This window comes from Solanum lycopersicum, chromosome 5 (assembly GCF_036512215.1).
Source record: "Solanum lycopersicum chromosome 5, SLM_r2.1".
Taxonomy (NCBI): domain Eukaryota; kingdom Viridiplantae; phylum Streptophyta; class Magnoliopsida; order Solanales; family Solanaceae; genus Solanum; species Solanum lycopersicum.
The window spans coordinates 7,676,847-7,699,307 of record NC_090804.1 but is presented as its reverse complement, the minus strand read 5'-3'; the positions used below and the strand labels follow the sequence as shown (position 1 = coordinate 7,699,307).

Here is a 22,461-nt window from a genome sequence, read left to right as displayed (position 1 = left end):
CACAACCACTTTGGGTATAAAATTAAAACAGAAAAATACTTTATATAATTGGAAAAGCTGTTTATTGATTCTTCATTAATACATCACACACTGAAATCTCAAAAACAAGTACATGAAAATATGAAAAGGCCAATACATGGCATTTTTTTTCTAAACATTAATTAAAGTAAGCACAACCAATACTTAAAAAAACTCACAAGAGAGGTCATTTTATTCAAATATATAGTAGTCCTCTAGACGCGACCCAACTCCTCAATCAGTGCAACAGCGGTACATGATAAACTTCTCCATGGGACGACTACATTCAGCACAAACCACTCTCTCAGGAATATGTCCAGAGGTACTCGGTAGAATTAGTCGAGTACAATGATGTGGACTATGAAGATCACGAAGTTGACGGTCCAATGCAGGAACAAATGTAGTTATATCACTCACTTCATTTCTCCAACGATCAAATCCCTTCATAACTTGCACTATCAGATCACCTTTACCTCTAGTCATCTCAGCCAATCCGCGGCTGAACACAGCCCATCCAAGATCACTTCCATCATAGCTCAAAATCGTCACAATCTCCTGAAGGATCGGGTCACTTTCATCGGAGATATCTTGTTGAGTCCTAGAATGCCACATGCTTTCTAGCCTTTCCCAAAAGAACCAAATCAGAGTTTGGTCTTGCACCACATGGCTCAAGTTTTCCATTTGGATTATTGAGCTGTTCTTCCGGACTCTTTCTTTTGGGTTCTTTTTTCCCACGTAGAGCATCTCTAGTGGAACGCCAGCTGCATTTGCGACAGCTCGCGTTGATGAGGTGAATGATCTGATCCATTCAATATCTTCTCCTCCGTACAAGCATATGCATTTGCCTTCACTTATCTGGAAATTAAATATATCATAACTTATAATTAAGACACATATCGTATTATAATAAGTAGATGTGTTTTCGTACGTACCCAAGTGAAAACATTTTGATCAATGGAATCAGCTAACAGTTCAACATTCCAAGTTTGTTCCTTCCACAAAGCTGTTTCCCTAGCTTTGGTAAATGGAAAAGCCAAACTTCCCCAAATCCATAATATATGGTAAGCATTATTGTTCGATTCTTTGCCTTGTGGATCAAGAACAACAAGCTGAGGCTTCTTCTTGAATCCCCACACCTCTTTAATGCACCTTAACACTGCTGGATCGATCATCGATGGATGTGCCACTGTATACCATGGCATTGAAGCTTGTACTTCTTCAAATTTCACTTGTTTTGCATCAGTCCATGGTGTTAGCCTCTTGTCAACCACAGGGATCCATACAACCTCATAGTTGCTCTCTGGCCTGTTTGGTTGTGCCTTGGATTCTTCGTACATGTGGTGGAGAACAAAGAGCTCTTCGGGTGCAATGTCTAAGTCGGAGATCAAAAGTAAAACATGCTTCCTTCTTAGCACATCAAGACTTACCTGACAAATGTATACGAGTTCAACTTCTATACACTCTGACAGTGTGAAAAAAAAAATTCTTTATAGTATTAAGTACAAAGTATTACCCTTCTCTTATGAGTTCCATCAAAAAGTGGAAGCTGATCATCCCTGGAGTGGATCAACATGGAGAGTATCTTCATGTTATCAAGTTGAGGTGTCCTGAGAAGTCGTAGAATTGCTTCGAATTTATCATATTGCCTCTTCTCCTCTGTATTATTTATGATCACAAAAATGACACTTAAATTAAATATCACAGTTCTTTTACATAACTTATAAGAATGAAGATAGTACACATTATAACTTACCAATCTTTTGGTGACAAAGGTTAAGAACCTTTTTGAGATGATCCAATATGTTTGCAAGCTTGTGAGCCAAACTAGATATCTCCCAAGCCTCAGATGTTGAAGAAATTTGCCTAATAAAATATTACACATACCATATTCATCAAATTTCATAGTTGATAATCTCACGATTGAGTGTTGAAAGAGCGAAGAAAACGTACTCGTGGCCAATGGCAATGAGATTCAAAATCATAGCAGCACACATGACAGCAGCCCTCATAGTCCAGTAAGCAGCAGTGGAAATATGGGCAGTATTGATCAACATTTCCAATTCTTGTGTGATAACATGTTGATTTTGAGACGATTGAACGTCTCTAAACTCGATGATACACTTTGTTACATCCAGCATTTTGTCGATCAGATCATGGATTGCATCAAATTTCTGCTTGAGAATATCCTGACGTGTCATTATTTCTGGAAGTTCCATGATGATTGCAACAGACTTAGCCAGAGGATTTGTAGTATATTGATGAGTAAGCAGACCAAATTCACCATATAGCTGGGCAAAAGCCGCGAAAGTTATTGCTACTTTCGTGTCCCAGGCATAGGTTGTGAGTGAGTGAAGCAGTGACATTGTTGTCGAATGAGCGTCTTCTTTGTTAGCACATTTGCTTATCAACTGTCAAATAATGACTCATAATAATCGGTTATGTTGTATCGATAATGTAATTGTTGTAGTCCTATTATTGGAAAGTTTTTAATGGGGAATGGTTGGCTACCTGAATTTCCACCTTCATAGTTATGGTTCAATTCTCCGCATGTAAAAAAAAATAAAGTTGTATTGCACTTACCTCCATTTTAATCCTTTGTATAGGATATGCCAAATAGTTGAGTATTTCAATAAGTTCATTGTGGGGAGCCTTCTCTTCCAATGCTTCCAGATGTGCTTGAACTTTAGCTTCCTAAATTTCCCAATTTTTTAAAAAAAGAATCATGAAAATAATGTTATTCTGGTATAATTACAAACTACGTTATAGTTTAATATTTTTGATACTATCAGTATATAGAAATTAATTAATGTGTAAACAAAAGTGAGGTGGATGATGATACGTACATGAACATGTCCAGCAATGGGAGTAGCGCGATGCACAATATCCTCAATAATATGAACAAGAGGCTTGACATCAAAGTCACGGCCATCTGGGATATGAGTTTCTTCAATGTGCTTCATCATAGCATTATCATCAGATGTCAAAAACATATGATGATCTCCTCTCCTGTGTGGAAGCCTAGCTGCTAGATTTGATGTTCGTGGATTGATCGGAGCTGTATGATGAGCAGCAGGTACAACACTAGCTGGTATCTGTGGAGACATAATATAATTAAGTAATTGAAATAAGTATTTAAATGAAATGATTACACAATTCAAATGTCATACCATGTCACGACTCACTGGGTTGACAACAGAATGAGGATTGATTTGGACATTCAAAGGGTTGATGTGATGGCCTGTAGTTGGATTACTCATTGGTTGCATCATATTGGCAGCAGATCCATTTGACATATTATTCATTGGGTTATTCATGGATACCTTTTCATTCAATGGGTTAACACTTGTCATTTATATGGATGGAAAAAGAACACTAAAGGGTTTTTAGAAAGGCAAGTGTAGTTAAATATTGTTGTGTGTTGTAAAAATATTGAGAAGGGGTTTAAATAGGTAATTAGAATGGTATAAAGGTGGTGGTGAATCAAGTTCTTTGCTTCTAATTTGGTCTAAAGTTATGAAGGAGGTTTGGAATTGGTCCTATGAAGCAAACATCTTTATCTTTTCACAGTAAAAAGTAATTAAACATAGCAATAATTCTCCTTGTCGTTATAATTAAGATTTTGTTCTCATCTTCACATGATGCATGCTAGTAGTCCACAAACACCGATAATTAAATTGAAAAGAATAGTATTGATTTATTGTTGTTAAGTTAACGATTTGTAAACGGTATTACAAATTTGTTTTATTGGGTTATTTGATTCGATTTTTAATTTTATTATTTTGTTGACAGTTAAATTGATAGTCCACTAATTAGGTTATATTAATTATTATTTTACTCATAACTCATACTTCTCTGACTTAAACATTTAACTATCCTATTTCTTAAAGTATAGTATTATTTCCGGTTGTAGACAACACAAAGTAGACTTTCTGTCAATCTATTGCGACGTCTTTTCTCTTTTCGATACAAACTAATATTATTTTATATTTTCTCAATTTTATATTTGTTTGTGACAAAGACAACCAGTTAATATTGTTTTCGCAGTTTATTGCATGAGTATTTAGAAGGAAATCAAACAATTCTATCTCAAACAAAAGTGGTCAATGTAGACATTTGTGTTGCATTTCTATTCTTGGTACTATTTTTGTAACACTCCAAAAATTTCTACGTTAAGATCTGAATCATTCTATAACACCTCGCAATTCTTTTCTGAAAATCTGAATCGTTCGTTGTATGTATATGAGCTTGAACCAGATGATTTCCTACTTCCTCATGTGTTTTAAGGTCTTCTACCAAATATATCAAGGGTATCTAAAGTGATCTAAGGTCATAGGGAACTCAAACTCCAAACCAAATTCAAAGGGCATAATACATATATTTGACCCTAAACTTGACTTCAAATTTTAACTTTGACCTCCAACTTTCATAATGCACAAACAAACACTTTAACTATCCAAATTTTAAACAAATAAAGACATGAGTCCTACATGGCACAATACACCTAAGACACCACTTAGAACAAAAAATGACATGTGTGATGACATGTAGGACATGCATATATTTGTTCAACTTTATACAAATTTAAGTGTCTACTTGTGCACACCCAAAGTTGAAGGGCATAAATGTAATTCGAAGCCAAGTTAAAGGACATATTATGCCAATTCAAAACATTCATGTTGGCTAAGTTCTCGCTTGAGTTTATATAAAGGTCAACTTCAAACATTCATATCTCTCGGCATATAATGAATTAGGTGGCCTATGACCTAAGCTCTCAAATTAAAGATCTATGAGTTATCTTTCCAACCCCACCAAGTTTGCCTTATTTTGAGTTCCAAGTAAAAAATTATGGTCGTTTTAATGGAAAATACCCAGATTGGGAAATTCGAAGAGGTCACCTGTCTAATCGGCGATTCACTGAGTGGGTTGGCTAATCGTTGAAATATCCCGAAAACCTTAAGTATCTATCTATTTGGGCGATCCAAAGTACCACAGGGCGACTCACCAACTATTTCGGAGATAAGACCTCCATATCGCCGATTTGGTCGACAGAATTTATTAAAAGGTTGTTTTCTTTGATTCTTATGATTTTCTTATGTTCCCAAAAGGGTATTCTTGACCTTTTACCCTCAATAAACTTCCATAAGTCCATCTTAAAACCAGGGGCAGACCTACATATTAGGTTATGGGTGCTCGAGCACCCATTGATCCGGACATAAAATGTATATAGATATACATATATATAAATATTAAGAAAATAGATATAAAGAGTTAGTGCGCATCTGCAACATATTAGTCTATTGTGGTGTGTTGGTTAAGAGTGGGTGTTAAAGGCCTTAAGTTTTTAGTAGCCTAGGGAGCAAAGAAAGATTTATTTTTCTTATTGTTACGTCTTCTTAGCTGTTTTAATTTTTTTTTAAATTTTTTCTACAAGAAAAATATACCTATAAATAACATTCGTTTATGAATTATATTGCAAATGAATTTTATAATAATATTTCAAAATGGTCTGGTGGACCTTTATACTTGTATGTGTTTGTATTGTAAACCCTTCTGCTTGCTCTTTTGTTATTTGAACCCCTAAACTTATTGAAACATAATATTTTAAAGGAAAAATTTTATATAATGACAAATTAATAAATCAAATTAAATGCTATAACACACTTTGATTTAATTGTGTCTTGTAGCAAACTGTTTGTCAGTCATCTCTCCCTCAAACTCTTGCTCGCCACTTTCCCTCTCTCGCTCCCTCTCGCTTTTATACAAACACAAGTGTATAATGTAACGACCCTAAAACGAATAAGATAAGAAATGCTTAATGTGTCAAGAATGCCTATGATTAGACCAGGGTTCACACGGATTGATGCGCATAGAACCAGACCTTGGAACCCTTACTACAGCCAAGCCAGATAACTTGGGGAATTAGTTGAGCTTGGAAAGGTTGGGTCTAACCATGTAGGGCTCTCGAATACGAAAATTTACTCGAAGGAGTCTTTACCGGACTTAAAAAGAGGAACTCTAAGGTTTGGAGGGTCTAGGAGCAAAATGTTCTTTTTTCCAAACTAAGGGTAATATCATAATTATCCTAATATATAATTAATTATTTATTTAATAAGGTTGAGGGGCAAATTGGGGAGAGAGATACGAAATGGAGCTCTTGAAGTTAAGTCTTGCTCCACCTGGGTTCGAACCTAGGTGGGAGCAATGATTTAATGTGATTTTTTTGGTGAATTAATTTAATAAATTATTAATTAATGGTTGATTTAAAAAGGAAAATCAGAATTTTATTATTAATAATTATTTATTTATTAATTAATATGTTTTAATGACTAAGTATCCTAGTCGACTAAGTCAAAACTACTTCACCTTTTTTAACTCTCTCTCACGCTCATCTCTCTCACGTTTATCCATTTGTTTTTCACGATTGCTCTCAACCTAAACAACTGCAACAACAGAAAAAAATTACTACAGTTCTTCACACTTGAAGAACTAACACGAAAATATAAGAAAACAAGCTAAGTGAACACGTTAGGCAAAGAGAGGGTTTTTCCGTCGAAAGTTTTGTGTTGAAAACTTGGCTTGGACATGAGTTTTGGAGAGGGTTTGGGCAGCAACTTCAAGGTTTGAACGTCGAAATAAGGTATGAGTTTTCTTCTTTCTTGGTCCCTTTCCCAAGAGACCCCTTAAGGTTCAGGTTATTCATTCGAAAACTAGGATTGTTTCCATTTCCATGCCCCTGTCACTAGCTCCCAATGAATCGTAGGTTGGGTATGATTGCTGGCAGATTTAGGAGTATGTTATGATTACGTGATGAACATGATTTTGTTTGTATACTTGAAATCATTGGAAAGACAACCATGTATTCGAAAGTTTGAGCAAGTGTGTGTATGTGCAAAAAGGTTACAGTGAATGTACTCTGAATGAGGTCTCAAGTTAAGGCTTCAAGTTTGATATTGTTTTGATTGTCATTTTACGTGTATAAACCTTTGTAAATCGTGATGTTCATTAAAATGAAAGTGAAGCTGATTTGAGTGTCAATATGTTGGTTGAACGAATCTATGAAATACACCCCAAAAAGTGTTAAACGATCCATGAATCTTCCTAAGGTTTCAATTGGAAAATATTGATGAAAATAAGTAAGAAAATGATTAAGTTTCCAGTAAAAATTATAAATGTAGTTTAGGCTAAAGTTTAGTGAAGAAATCTGGAAAATTTAATTAATTTTAAAGGGGTAAGGCCACCAGTATTCAAACCTGTGACCTCACCCGTGTGACAACTTAAATTCGCAATAAAAGGAAAGGGGTTTGGGGGATTTAAATGGGGTCTACTGGTTGAGAAAGGAGAGAGCAACAATTTAAACTAATGAATTAGGAGGCGTGAGAATAGAACCCACTACCTCCATGCAGCGAATGTAGGGAAATAAAATTGCGTGGGAATCGAACCAACGACCTCAAGGCCGGAAGGGAGAATTAGCGAATAAAATAGGAAAATAAAGTGAGGTTGTGGGGGATCGATCCCACAACCTCACTGCCTACGCATAGCTAAGGTAAATTTTAAATAAAAATAAATTAAGGCTGTGGGGGTTCGAACCCACAACCTCCTAATTCCCAAATAAAGAGTAAAATAAAAAGAGGTTGTGGGGGTTTGATCCCACAATCTCTCTTGGTCTAGGCGAATTGGACAACAAAATTTTAAATAAAAAATAAAAGGGGTTGTGGGGGTTCGATCCCACAACCCTTCGGCCAAATAAGAGGAGAATCCAAGGAGAAAAATAAAGATAGATTGTTGATGTTGGGCTTGATCTAGGGTCCCAATGTCATGAAGACTAAAAATAAAGTCAAGGAAAAATGTAAGTATTGTCCAAGGTATTCGAACTTGGGTTTCCTTGCCTAAATTTCCGTATTGATACATAAAAACATACGTGAATCAAATTTTCAATAATAGTGCCGTCTACTTAGATAGAAATCAAAATATCGGCATACATACAAGATGCATAAGTTTTGTACTAGATAATCTTAGAAAGATATGAGTCACTTAACGAATTATAAATGAAGCCTCACGGCTAGTATGTATAGACCCATAAGTCTAACATACGTTTAAGATAAGTGAACCTAAGATGTATGTAATTAAATGAAGTAACCTTAGAAAGGTTAAGTACGAGTGTGAAACACACTAAATGACAAGTGCATTGGCATATGATGAAATGAACATTCACGTAAAAATGGGGTGAGTAATTATGAAAAGCAATTGTGCTAATATTAATGAATGCGGTGACAAAATGATATGAGGCTAATGTAAAATATGAGAACAATCTCAAATGAGCCTAAGTAAATGTTACCAAAAAGTACTCATATATAAGAGTGTAAGTTAATGAAGAGACCAGTCTCTATGAACACTCTAATGATAGTATTGAGATTAACACACTTAATACTAATGATGAGATGATAAATCATATATTGAGCTATGATGTCCTCATACTAGAAGTTAGCTTCCATGACGTATGAGTTGAATGTAATGGAACTTTATACTGAGCACCGATAGACTAGTTATGAGCGGTGATGCCTTCTTTCAGGAAGAGCGGAGGTTCACGTAACTCTTATGAAATGAGACTGTCCGGCATGCCGGGTATGTGTCTCCTTATATCTCGTAGTCTTAGAACTTATACTACCAATATAGGGATCTGGCGGGGTTAAATTCCCATGTATGCTAGCATGTTTTGGGTCACTTTGGCCGGTGATTCCACCTCTTTTCATTGTGGGAGATACACTGGATTTCATGATGCTCACATGATCTAAGTCGGTTAAAGTTAAAGTTCCCAATGAATGAATGAGGCTAGTCTCAAATAATGCACACGATGAAATGAACGATACCAAAGGTGTTAAGATAGGATAATCAAGAGGTGAGCTAGAATCAAGTAATGACACTAGGTTATTCTTGATCATTCCACAGAAAACTCGATGAAAGTCTTAAACTACATCCTAATTCCTAGGGATAACTGCGTTGACATTAGCCTATGAACGAAATGAAATGAAATACGTATGAATGAATGAAGCAGACTCTTTGTTTTTTAATGAACATTCCCTAGTTGAGGTTCCATATGTTGAGCCTCCATTTTGGAAAGTCTTAATGTCAAGTCCATGATTCCAAGGTCTCATGGCATATGATATGTGCTATGTGTAAGATGTTATGCTATATGCTATGTGTAAGATGTTATGTGTTGTGTGCAATACGATAAGTATAATGATGCATGTTACTCTTATGGCCTGACTTTCGTAATCCAATTTTGGAAAGCTCACTGACTTTCCTAATCCCAATTTGGCAAGTCCACTGACTTGACTTTCCATAATCATGTTGTTAGGAAAGAGCTATTCTTACTCATGCATGTCCTTGGTGTGTGCTTGCATATACCCATACTTAGTACAATTGTGTACTAATCCATACAACTCTATATTTTTAGGTGCATGCACAGGTGGACGCTAGAGCTTACAGGTTGACGTTGGAACTATCTGGACGTGGAGCTTTCATTCGGACTTGGTAGGCCCTCATGCTTTCGAGAATGTCTACCGTTATTATCTATCTTAGATGTAGGCTTTAGCTAGTGGAGCATGTTCCACTAGTGTTTCGTTCCACTTCCATTTCATACTTTGTATTGGTGCCGTTTTGGCAAAAATACGTTTAAGTCAATTATGAACTGGTTCTTTCATTTGATTATCACTATGTTAGATGGTTGATTTGTGAACGCCTATAATGTTAATTTAAAATGTTTAGCATGAAGTAAGAAGACAAAAAGTTCAAATTTTCCGCTAAAATTAACCTAGATTAAGTAATAATGACGTATGTATACTTGATTGCGACCTCTGAGAGGTCAACGACGCCGGTCTCATTTGGCGTCTAGATTCTGAGCGTGACATATAAAATGCGTTGGTGTTTGTATAAAGTGATAAAAAAATGTATATATACATATATTTTCATTCCCCTCTATCCCTCTCCCAAATCTCGCTTGCTACTCTCTCAGATCTCGCTCGCCACCCTCGCCTCTATCGCTTATACAAACAGAAATGAAATGTATAAATTGTGTTTCTGTTTGTATAAAGCGAGAGAAAATTGTATATACATATGCAAATACATTCGTCCTATACACTTATAATTATACAATACAAATATTCCCTGCCCAATTTGCTTTTGTCTTTCTCTCTTTCTCATTTTATACATACACAAATTATAAATTGATTTGTATACAACTGTTTTCTTTTGTATATGTATAGCAAATTATACAATTGGTTTCTTTGTATATTTATAGCGAATTATACAATTGTTTTTTTTGTAAATGTATAGCGAAATATACATATTTATATTTGCTATGGAGAATAATTATGCAAACTTTGCTATAATATACAAATATGACTTTTGTGTTTACTATAGGGAAAATGCACAAGTACCCCCTCAACCTATGCCCGAAATTCCCAGAGACACACTTATACTATACTAAGGTCCTATTACCCCCTGAACTTACTTTATAAGTAATTTCTACCCCCTTTCGGCGTACGTGGCACTAGCTTGAAAGGAAAAGTCAACCAGCGTTGGGCCCACAAGATAGTGTCACGTAGGCAGAAAAATGGTAGAAAATTATTAATAAAATAATTTTTTTTTGAGGGGGGGTTTAGGACCTTATTATAGTATAAGTGTGTCTCTGAGATTTCGTACATGGATTGAGGGGGTACTTGTGCATTATCCCTTTACTATATGTGAAAGTTGATCTATTTTAAACACTATTTCTAACTTGACATCTCATGTGGCATCTAATACCAGCGTGCGTGGAAACACCCCTATTAGGAGCATGTGACCCTTGAAAAAGGGTCTAAGTCACATTATGACTTTTATACAGTCATCATCTTCCTAGTTGGATCTAACATCATTGTTAGATAGCATTTGAGAGGTTTTCGTGGCCTTTTATTTTTTTATCTTTCCCCCAAATTTCTTCTCTATTATTTATTGTCGTTTGACTGCTTTTTTAATTACTAAACCCGCCATGAAAGGCAAACACTACCCCCAAACATTTACACTTAGAATAAGCATAAAACAAAGATATATTCCAAATAATTTCAAGAAATCAATGTAATTGACTAAAATCCAAAACCAACAAAGACACAAATAGAAGATCAAATTCAAATTAAACAACAAATAAATTCGGAAGTAAATTAAAAAACCTACCTAGATAGTTCGAGATTGGTCCCTATTTCAATCATCAACCACACAAATGACCCCTGTTTCAGATCCATCCAAACACAAACTTACTGTCTTCCTCTTGTCCTCTTCACCTTCTCCGATCAAAACTCCTTCAATCAAACCCTTTTTGCTACAATCTTTAATAGCAACCAATGCTTCTTCTATAGAATCTGCTTTTACTAACACCACCACTTTACACCGTATCACGCTTTCATTTTCAGGCGCAACCACAAGAATTTGATTAAAAACTTTGACTGCTTGCTCATGTTTGGATCGTTCAATGTTGCGATTAAGCGAAGTGAAGAGATCTTCAATTGCTATAGCAGGTCTGAAGCAATTCCGAAATCAAATGGATTTTAATTTTTTTCATCAAAGTGTGTTACATTATTAATCTAATATAATAAAAAAAATGACGTGGAGTGATTTTATATATGTGTGTGATTTTATAACCACACGTGTCATTTTATAATTATTTTTAAAATTATGTGTCAGGCGTTTGTGATACACACACAATTGAGTGGTAAAACATGTGTTTTATTGTGTTTCGATGGGTTCACGGGTTCAGATGATAAAGGGGCAAGTAAAAGGATTTCACAGAACAAACACATACAAGTACAAGAGTCTACCAGACCATTTTGTCTAATAATATCACATCAAAGTTATGCTATGTAACTAGTAATAACTTTACGCTAAAAAAATTAAGCACCTACTATTGTAAAATCCTGAATCTTAGAACCTAGTAGCATCATTATATGTATAGAGACCCTCAAATTCTCCGATTCTCATTCTTCCAAACATAGAGAGCTCCAAGAAAAGATTTCTCCAATTTCTCAAAATATAAATGCTCATAGTTCAAGATTCTCTTCAATAATCCTAAGGTTTACAATTCAAGATTTTTGCCCGCTCTTTATCTCTAAGAAACTGCAAGAAAGACAAAAACTAGAGTTTCAAGTCTTTTAAAACCAAGTTTTTCTTCAAACTTCTTCAAGAACTTTATTCTATTAAGGATGTAAGGCTATTCATAGTGTTAAACTAGAGCTCGTCCTCATGCTTTACATCTCAATTTAATTGGTAGCAAGTTGTATCTAGGGTTCTGCCCTCAATTTATGAAGTTCTTACTAGAGTAATCTTAATTTCAGGAATGCTGCACTAAGTGACCAACTACCTCATTTAAATTTACTAGTTTCTAAAGTGTATCCCATCTATTTTTTTTAAATAAATTTGTTAGGATGATTAAAATTCTATGAAGATATGGTGTAATTATCAATATTAAAGTGCAACAATCTCAAATAAATGTTATAACAATAATCTTTTCATAGAAAATTAAATTAAAGAAGATAATAGAGAGAAAATATAAAAAATAAATATAGAAGGAAAAAAACAACATACGCATAAATAATATTATTACGAATTGCATTTACATGTAGGTTTCAGTCATATGTATGTGTTTGCAACACTATATTAGATATACGACAAAGTAACACAATCGAAATCTCTGATTCAAAGTAACAATTTTTTTAGTAATTTTTTTTAATTTTTTTTTATTAAACAAAAGCATATTGCATAAATTATTCAAGTATTATCAAACTCATTATATATTGATAAAAATTTTGTTCATTAAATAGCATTTAAAAGAATAATAATACAAAAAATAAAGAAATAAATTGTATAATAATGTCAATTGATACAGAATTACATATGTAAAAAAGGTTATATTGTGAACTTGCGTAAAAAGTCATTTAGAATGTCGAGGTTCGAGGGCGTATCGTGAACTTTGGACAACAATTACGAATCTTTGTTTCTGTGAAGTACTTATAGCCGGCTGGAGGCCGCCATAAAGGGTCCGTCACGATTTAATTAGAAGAAGTCTCAAACCAACCCATTAATATATACGAATTTCTGTTTTTGTTTTAGTGTTTTGTCACACCATTGAAGCAGGCAAATGATACACCATTGAAACAAGTACTCATCATTCTTTATGTTGGCTCTACGTACAACAATTTTTATTTTTGTTTAAAATAATGGTCGAACTCATACACAAATTTCTAAATTTGTTGAGTTTTTCCTTCAGGTACTTTAACTACGTCATTTTCCTATTGAATCATTAAACCACCTATAACTTGTTCTTTTTAAACACTGTTGACTAATTTTGATCGACTTTTCTATTGTAAATGTCTTCAATTGTGTTCATATTGTAATGATTTTGATTGAATGAAAGTCTCATTTTTTTCTAATGTGTTCAAATGACTTGAAGTAAAACACAATTATTTTCAAACATTTTCACTATCAATTGGACAAATAAGTTATGGAACAACGTTTGTGTCCTCTATCAATACCCCTCAAAAGATCTGGTTCCACATCAGACAACATTGTTTAAAAGGAACAAACTATGGGTGATTCAAAGATTTAATAGGAAAATAATATAGTTGAAGTACCTAAGGGAAAAAACCAACAAATTTAGAAATCTATTTATGTATTTGACCCAAAATAATCAATGAATTTCCATAGAGTTTTTGGCTAAAATCATCCCTCAACTATGACCTAAATCTAAAGTACACCTTGTATTATAAAAGTGAACAAAAAACATCCTTGCACTATTCAAAAAGTTGCAAGATTCATCCTTCTGTCTATTTTTTTTAAGAAGCTCAAGCCATCAATAAAAAAATGTGTCAAATCGAATGAATATGTGTCCACACGATTAAGCTAGTCAAGTTGGGTGATTTTTTTTTTTAGAAATTGAGGATTAAAATATTCAAACAAAATATATTCAAATTCTAAATATTCTTTGTACAAAAATTGTCCAAATGCAACTCCATTTTCAAAAATTTCAAATAAAGTAATTATCATTTAACTTTCACAACAAAACGCCTACACAATTTCACTAAATCACTAACATTTTATATATTACATAAAATGTGAATTGCATTGTCTATATAGTATATACGTACTATATAATTTTTTTTTTATTAAAGATAATCTTTAAATAATTGCACATAATATTTTAAGATGTTTTTTTTTGCGTTATCTTTCAAACGATTGATCCTACTATATAAATATTTCAAAACTTATGAATTATTGCAAGTTAATTTACTTGATTATGCAAAAAAAAATATATAAATTAACAACACACAAAATTTAAATTATGAGAATAAAATATTTATTTGTTTAGCCATATTCTTATTCTTTTTAGGTAACATTGATCTTCTCGATGTAGCTAAGACATCACCAAATTTAAAAAAAAATTAATTGTTCAATAAGTTTCTTAACAAGAATTAGACCGAAGGATGATTTTTGTTGTTTTTTTGATAGTATAAAGATATTTTTTGCTCACTTAGATAATATAAGGATGTACATTAGATTTGAGTCATAATTGAGAAATGATTTTAGCCAAAAAAACTCAATATCCATATATATATTTCTTTTGAGAAAATGAGCAAATTAAATACTCCCTTCCATAAGTACAACAAAGAAGTTTTTTAATTACACATTCCAAGAGATCTGGAACTTGTGATTCTGGAAGACCAAATATAACAAATAAACAGAGATAATTAAATTAAAAATAAAAATGAAAACTGAAGTAAGAATCTAACATAAAAGTAGAACAGTTCGTTATGTAAATTATGATTTATTGATGCCATTTCTGGTCAAAAAATATATTCTCATAGTTAAAAGGAGGTCCAAATATTTAGAAGGGAGATGAGTGAAGTGTGTCTTAAAATAAAAGAAATAGACATGAAATCACGTTAAGATTTTTAGATAGTGTTTACATCGTTGATGCGTATAAGTTAAACTCAACATAAATTTATAAAGAGCTGCAAAAATAAAATCTCGCCCGAAAAAGTTATATATATGCTCTTTTTGTCTGATTTCTTTTTGCTTACATATTATATTTCTTTACCCAATATTCTCTCTCTCTTTATTCTTTTTTTATATTTGCATGTACATTAAAGCATGTATTAGCTTTTTCCTGTTTTTGCTTGTGGTGGGCCCGGCAATGACAATTTTTCTTTTTCTTTGTTTAATTAAAAGGTGTTTTTTTTTTAATTTATTAATTTTACTACTATAGCATTATTAGTGACCATATACTAGTATTGAGAGTCATAATTTAAACGTAGTAAATCCTCCAAATCTCGAATCCACTCATAAGAGAGTGTTTTAAGAGAAGAATGAGTCGTAGTTGAGTTTTACTGATTAATGGTGGTTGTCAATTTGTTACCAAATTTGAATATAATTTTTTTTACGTTTTTAGTGAATTTCTCATTTTTGTCACATTTAGTTACTGTTCAATGCAATTCTCTAAATCTAGAGTACTGTCCTTTGTGTTGAACATTTTTGTCTAGTGTTGGTTTGGCTCTCTTCTGGATCACGCAATACCAAAGTGTTAAAAGGGACCAACAAGGGTTCATATGCAGTGTATAGTAGTAAGTATTCCTTTATCCTTAATTGAGAGGTTTTGGGTTCGAGTTTTCTTGGGTACAGAGTCACCGTTGTTAGGTGGGCTTTACCCGGCCCCAACGTGGGACTTTTCTTGCATTAATTTAGATTTAGTCGAGCTCCAATGTGAATATTAGGCTGTAGAACTTCTCGATGCTAATCTAAATTAGTCGGGCTTTAATGTGAATACCGCATACGAGACGTGAAATGAAAAAGAAAAAAAGTGTTGAAACGGAACCGCTAGTACAAATTAAAATGATTCTTTAATGCTGCAAAAAGAAATCCCCTGGTACAAGTTTGAATAAGCATCTCTTCTTTTGGTGGTGTCCACTTATTTTTAATATCACTGTAGAAACAGGAACACTTTTTCTTTTCCAACACATGAACATATATGCACATGATCAAGTATACAAAGAATGAGCAAAGAATTGTATTCTATGTGACTTCTTAATCATTCTGGCCATGAACTTGCTTAGAGGTGAACAATTTGATCCATGTCTCCTATCATCTATACAAGAAGATCTTTTGATCATGAAGATTCTCCGAATCCATGATCCTAACGATCGTTATAAGATCGATGCTCGCCAGTTGCTTCATGTTGTTGAGAGCACCATGCATTGCATCTCACCTAAGGTTATATATATGTATATCTATTCTTTCTTAATGTCCAAGTTATCTTCTTTTGTATATGTTCTTTATTCATGTATATTTGACTTGGATTATTCTACCGTATAGCTTTGATTATGAGTTTTTTCCACCTGTGTTTATGTATTCGTTGAGGTTTTTTCCATCATATATACAATCATCAAAAGAAACAAGAAACGTGGGCATAATATGTTGTTCATACTCTTCAAAAATGTCAGTAAGGGCATATCGGATCCTCTAAAATAGTGAAGCTTTGGAGGATCTGACAAATAAGACAGTGAGAGTTTTAGGCATATAATTTTGATGTAGCAGCATGACAGCGTTTGGTGTTTTTTCGTTTCAGTTCTCTGATCCTCAAAGCAATTATATGAATTCATGGAATGTTGAAGTGTTTGGGTTGGAAGAAAAGCTTGGATATACTATTAAAAAGATTTCACATGAGGTAAGTGCTGTCTCTGTGTTTTATATTCATATATGTTTTGTTCCTTTCCTCATTGTTCGTGTTCGTGGAGCTAAATAATATTACTTTGGTTATCGTAGATTCTCTGCAAATGCCACGAGAATGGAGACTTACATGAAGAAACTATGATGTTGGTTGAAACTTTAGGTCCTTTCAGATGGGATGCTAAAGTAGTTTTGACACTTGCAGCTGTTGTTTCAATATATGGCGAGTTTTGGCTCATAACACAGCTAGTCCATTGTAACTCTTTGGCAGCTTTAACTGCAAAACTTAAGCAAATGCCTAAAGAATTGAACATGATAACGATACAATTAAAAGCTTTGAATTTGTTGATCGATACTATGATTGAGGCAGCAAATCTTGTCCTAGACTTTGAAGGCCTGCCTTTGCAACAACAACTTTTAGATGATGACACAATAGTTGTTACAAAGTCGAAGATGTACATAACAGTCTACTGGATTTTAAGAAGCTCGATTTCATGTGCTTATCAAATTGCAGATTTCGGGACCTTGAAAGATAACCAAGTGCATGTTTTCTCCCTTTTCCCTTCATTTAAGTCATTTAGTATGTAATGTCTTTTAGTTTGTTAGTTCATCATGATCTCTTCACCAGTAAATAAGTTGACGCGAAAAATCCTAAATCCAGGCATTCAAATTCAACAACCATTGCAGCATGGACTCTCTTCAGCTTGGTATACAAGCTAAGTGGCTTATGCAATGACCTCAAAGAGAAATTACGTACGTGCCAAATGCAAATAGGTGATAATCTTTCTATGATCCCTTGTTATAGAGAATATCCTGTTCGACAAAATTCACATGAAAAGAAGTTGAAATTCTTTTGTTGTTCTCAGGTAGAAAGTTTCCTGAAAAGATACGCAATCTTTTCAAAATGTCCCATTTTGACAATCAAGAGGTGCTTCGTGTGTTATTCTCGTTGAAGAATGACTTACCACTGAAAGATAGTTCACTAGAAAAGGTACTTTTTGTTTCCGTGTTAAGTTATTTTCTTAATATGTAAGTGGAGAATCAATAGTACTCTTGTGAGTTAACAAATGAATGCTAGCAGTATTATGGCATCCAAGAACTGGAAAACAAGGTGGTCATACTCTTGATCTCAAAGCCAGAACTCTTTACCTCAGAGAAAATATTTTATCTAGTACAACGAATGCATGATCATCCGTTACATAAAGAGATTGAAGGAAGCTATGCAATATTATGGGTTCCAATTCCGTATTCACAAGCCTGGAGTTTGACTGATGAGATGAACTTCCAGTTTCTGTCAAATTCATTGCCTTGGTTCTCAATCCGACAACCATGGTCACTACATTCATCTGTGGTTAACTTCATTAGACAAGAATGGAGCTACAAAGATGAGCCCGTAATGGTAGTATTAAGCACGGATGGTGTTGTGACAAACTTAAATGCTGTTGACATTATATGGCTATGGGGGGCCAAAGCATTTCCTTTTTCAACCTCAAAAGAAAAAGAGTTGTGGGAACAGGAAAACAGGATCTTGGAGCTTTTAATTGATGGGATTGACCCTTTATTGACCAATTTGGTAAGCTTTTTATATGTTTTTTTTTGCCTTTTAACCAATAGTCTAATGCTCTTTACTGGTGCTTTTAGTTGTTACTAACAGAAGATTTATATTCTTTTTGATGTTAGGTAGAGGAGGGTAAACATTTTTGTATCTACGGAAGTGATAACATTAGTTGGATTAAAGAACTCAACGATACATTTAAGAAAATTAAAAATGCTGGAATTCAGCTTGAAGCTGTTTATGTTGGCTACAGAAATCCATCTAAAGATGCAGAGAACATTTTAGACATCAGCATTGAAGATAATTTGAGTGTTTCCCTATCTACGACGAAGATGAAGTTGTTCTGGCTTAGGCTGGAGAGCATAAAGAATTCAGTTGCTAGAGTAGAACAAGCAGCTCACTATAGCAGCAGTTTACAGAAAGTGTTGAGATTGCTGGATGCTTGTGAAACATCGAATGATTGGATGATTATCGGAAAGGGATTATCAACTGATGAAATGATCCTCAAGGGGAGAGAAGTCCAAGAATGCTTAAATCTTGTTCTGGGAATGACTGAACATGTCGTGAAGTTAGGATTATTTAGTGCTATTAGAGGTGCAATGGGATCTCCTCTGCCTGTTAAGCCCTGCTATCACAACGAGATCCTTCCAGCTGAAGAAGGATTATTGAGTGAAGAAACTGTAGTTTGCTCGCGTTGTAATCGTCCTGTGGAGAAGTTTATTGTCTACCAATGTAATGTAACAGAGACAGCAGAGGAAAAACAGGAGGCAAAGATTGATTAGCTTTTGAAATAATGTATTCTTAGTGAGGTCTTATTACATAGAACTTTAACAAACTCATTGTGAGTAAGCATTCTTGATGAGTGATCTGCAGTTCTGCATTAACACATTTACTCTTAAATTTAAAATACAAATGTAATGCAGTACTATGCATTTTTTTTTTGTATGATGAAATTATCTCAATGAGATGTTGAAACATCCATGTTAAAGAGTCAAAGAGTGTTGGTTAGTTTGAACTAGTAAGCTTATAAGTATTGTCTGCTCAATTTCAGGTTAGAACTTGAAAGTTGAATGAAACTAAGTTCCATTTGGTAGACTACTTGTCTATAGCTTGTACATCCTTAAGTTAAAGGACTAGTATATAAAAGAGCACTAGTATCTCTAATTAGATTAATTGAATGTTAAGAGTGGAAAGGATCGATTAAAGGATAGTCTGGTGCACTAAGCTTCTGTTATGTGTGGGGTCCGAGGAAGGTCGGACAACAAGGGTCTATTGCACATATTTTTACCTTGCATCGAATTCGTGATTAATTTTATCAATTGCATTAAAACTCTCCGTCTTTATGGTTAGTTAAGACGGAACTAAAATGCCTTAATTAAAAGTGTAAGTGTCATATAACTACTAAGACTAATTACAAGAGTGATCAATTTTTTAATCTAAATATGATGAAATGGTGTTTGCATATCATGCAATCAAAATATGAGCTTTAGTTTTATGTAACGGAAGAGACTAGAACTTAAATTAACTACACAACTTTCTATTGTACATCATGCAAAATATTATTTAGGTATTTTCTTTTTCTTTATACCAAATAAGAGCCTCATATGTATATATGGTTCTAAAAGGAAAATTTCACTTTATGTCAGAACATCCAGTGGATCATTTTATTTCTTTTCTCATCTGCTGCACAAATTAACAACAACATCATGATTTTGTGGCAATTATTTAGCGGAGATAATATAATGGTTGCTATATTATATTTAGAAGGATAGATTGTACGCAAACTTCATTTCTATATCGCGAATGATGATAAATTATTTTTGAAATACCATTAGCACACTAATTACGAAAGTTAAAGATGAAAACCAACATTAAAATCCTCAAAAAGCAAAAAAAGGAAAAAGTAACCAAAAAAAGTGAAGCAAATAGTATGAGAAGTCATTGTCAATGTAAAGATTTTAGCTCAGCTTGTACTAAACATTTTGTCCTTTTTTATATTCAGTTACCTTTTCTTTTGCCAAGCACAATTTCCTTGCTTTTTTCAATTGTTTAATTATACTTTGCAATATTCCCAAGCTTCAAATTGGTCCACAAAATCATCCCTTTGAAGTAACCACCAAAAGTAGAAAAAAAATAAATCTTAAATCTTAGCTAGATTTTCTTGATGCCTCTAGGCACTTTACGATTTGACATGTTAATTTTTTTCAACTTGACAAAAATATATTATGATTTATGAGCAAGGAATTTTGAACTTTATAGATCATATGTTATAAGTTATAATATAATTTAACTTTTTGAAACTATTTTATCCCAGTTATACTAGCTAATGTTCCATATCTTATTAGTGATTGTTTTTAATTAATCAACAAAAGTGAATAGTCTTTCAGAATGAAACAAAGGCTAGAAATTTATCGCACTCTCTTTTTTTCCAAGATGTACTTTTATGGATTTTGAATTATATAAGAAAAAATTCTTTCATTTACATGAGAAAATGAGTCTAATTAACTTATACGTGTACATACTAATAACCTATGAAGTTTTTACGCCATTTGCTCACCTAAAATATATCTATAATGTAACTTAGCCCTATCAATGTATATAGTTTTTAAATTCTTAGTTAATTCCAAAATTCATCTTATTTGGCTGATGTTACCCTAGATACTTACCCTCCATGCATGTCCTTCATAATATAAATTTATCGAAGCAAAGAAATTTATAGGTAAACCTTCTTAAAACATGAAATTTAATAAAGATATATATAGTATCTATTATAACACATAAAAATGATTGGATAGTGTAATATTTTTTTTAAGGACCTGGCAGAGTAGCAAAGCTAGGGTTCGAGCGAATTTAATAATTTTTCGTAAATTTTATATTTATACTAGATAATTATAAATAAATACTAGTTTTGGAAACGTGTCTTGCACGTTTGACCTTTGTTACTGTTAGAAATTTATGTAGCCCAAGATGTAAAATTGCTCAACATTGTCTGATGTACTCCTTGTTGGGGTTTAGCAAGTGTGAATGAGAAAAGAAAAGAGAGAATATGAAAAGTGAGGGAACTATTTTGGAGAGAAAATGAAAAGTCATTTGCAAAGTGCAAATGAAAAGTCATTTCTCCCATATCGGCAAAAGAAAGGGAAATTGTTGTCCTTATATAAATAAACACTTCCATTACTTCTTAAAGAGCTAAGAAGAAGATGTCCCCTTGCGCCGTCGTCGTCGTTTACTTGGCTTAGGCAAATGATGTGATTGATAAATTTTTTGGACAAAATTTATTTAATCAGTTTTTGTTAAATCAAATAAATCCTGTTAATATTATCTCTTATAAATTTGCGGGTAACCGTAACATTTTGAAAAGTCGTTACTTTCCAAAAAGCCGTTATTTTCCTAACAGACACATTTTTCCAAAAAGTTGTTATTTTTTCCAAAAAACACAACTCTCTGGATAAAACGGGTCTGAACAGATTTCTCTGAACAGACACGTTTCTTGCTGAAAATGGCTATAAAAGGAAATCAATTTTCGATTTTTTAAACACTGAAATTTTCCTTCTCTACTTATATTTTTCTCTCAAATAAATCAAAGTATCGATCGACTGAGTCTGTGTGACTTGTTGCTGTTCTGAAGTTAAAGAAATTTGAGGTACCACTATTTCTTTAACAGGTTTAATCCGTTTTATCTTGGAGAAATTAATCCATAACCTTGGGTACAGTGAGAGTATTAAATTTCTTAAGGACACACAGTAGTTTCTGTGGACTCGGATTACTTCTTGTATTTTATGTATTTTCTGCTTCATCTTCTTTCTGTTTTTGTTTATTGATTAACCTTATAAATACAGGTTAATATAACAATCTTAAGAAATTTAAAAAGTTTCTGTATTTCAGGTTTCTGGAGATTAAAACCTTTATGATTTTCTACTCTGCTTGAATTTTTAAAATTCATTCGGTTAACGATTAAAAGAACATAAAAACTTTATCATTAAATCAGAAACAGTTTGTGTAAAGATTTGTTCTTTACTGTTAATATTTCAAATACTTAACTTATCTGCCATTTGTGACAGAAAAAAATGACTAATTCAAGTTAAACAAATGCTGGAACAGTAAGTGCTGCAACAACATCGGTTGCACATAATCGTTCAAAT

At 33.3% G+C, this 22,461-nt stretch overlaps 2 protein-coding genes across 3 annotated transcripts; one reads left to right on the top strand and one right to left on the bottom strand.

The window, feature by feature from the left end:
* Positions 1-39: 39 nt before the first annotated feature.
* Positions 40-11,602, bottom strand: LOC101249457 (protein SIEVE ELEMENT OCCLUSION B-like). 2 transcript variants are annotated; one of them, XM_010322648.4, is made up of 8 exons: positions 11,227-11,602; positions 2,862-3,110; positions 2,599-2,709; positions 1,969-2,426; positions 1,772-1,881; positions 1,532-1,674; positions 951-1,445; positions 40-873 (listed from the first exon to the last, which is right to left on the bottom strand). In XM_010322648.4, the coding sequence occupies exons 2-8, from the start codon at positions 3,006-3,008 to the stop codon at positions 253-255; spliced, it is 2,085 nt and encodes a 694-aa protein (XP_010320950.2). In that variant the 5' UTR covers positions 3,009-3,110; positions 11,227-11,602; the 3' UTR covers positions 40-252. The 2 variants fall into 2 exon arrangements, with proteins under 2 accessions (XP_010320950.2, XP_004239153.2); XM_004239105.5 differs by lacking the exon at positions 11,227-11,602 and adding an exon at positions 3,186-3,437.
* A 4,376-nt stretch (positions 11,603-15,978) lies between these two features.
* On the top strand, positions 15,979-19,315 carry LOC101249458 (protein SIEVE ELEMENT OCCLUSION C). Its single transcript, XM_004239441.4, has 7 exons — positions 15,979-16,308; positions 16,664-16,762; positions 16,861-17,306; positions 17,426-17,538; positions 17,631-17,755; positions 17,846-18,337; positions 18,445-19,315. Exons 1-7 carry the CDS (start codon positions 16,138-16,140, stop codon positions 19,099-19,101), a joined length of 2,103 nt encoding a protein of 700 aa, XP_004239489.2. The 5' UTR covers positions 15,979-16,137; the 3' UTR covers positions 19,102-19,315.
* The last annotated feature ends 3,146 nt before the right edge of the window (positions 19,316-22,461 follow it).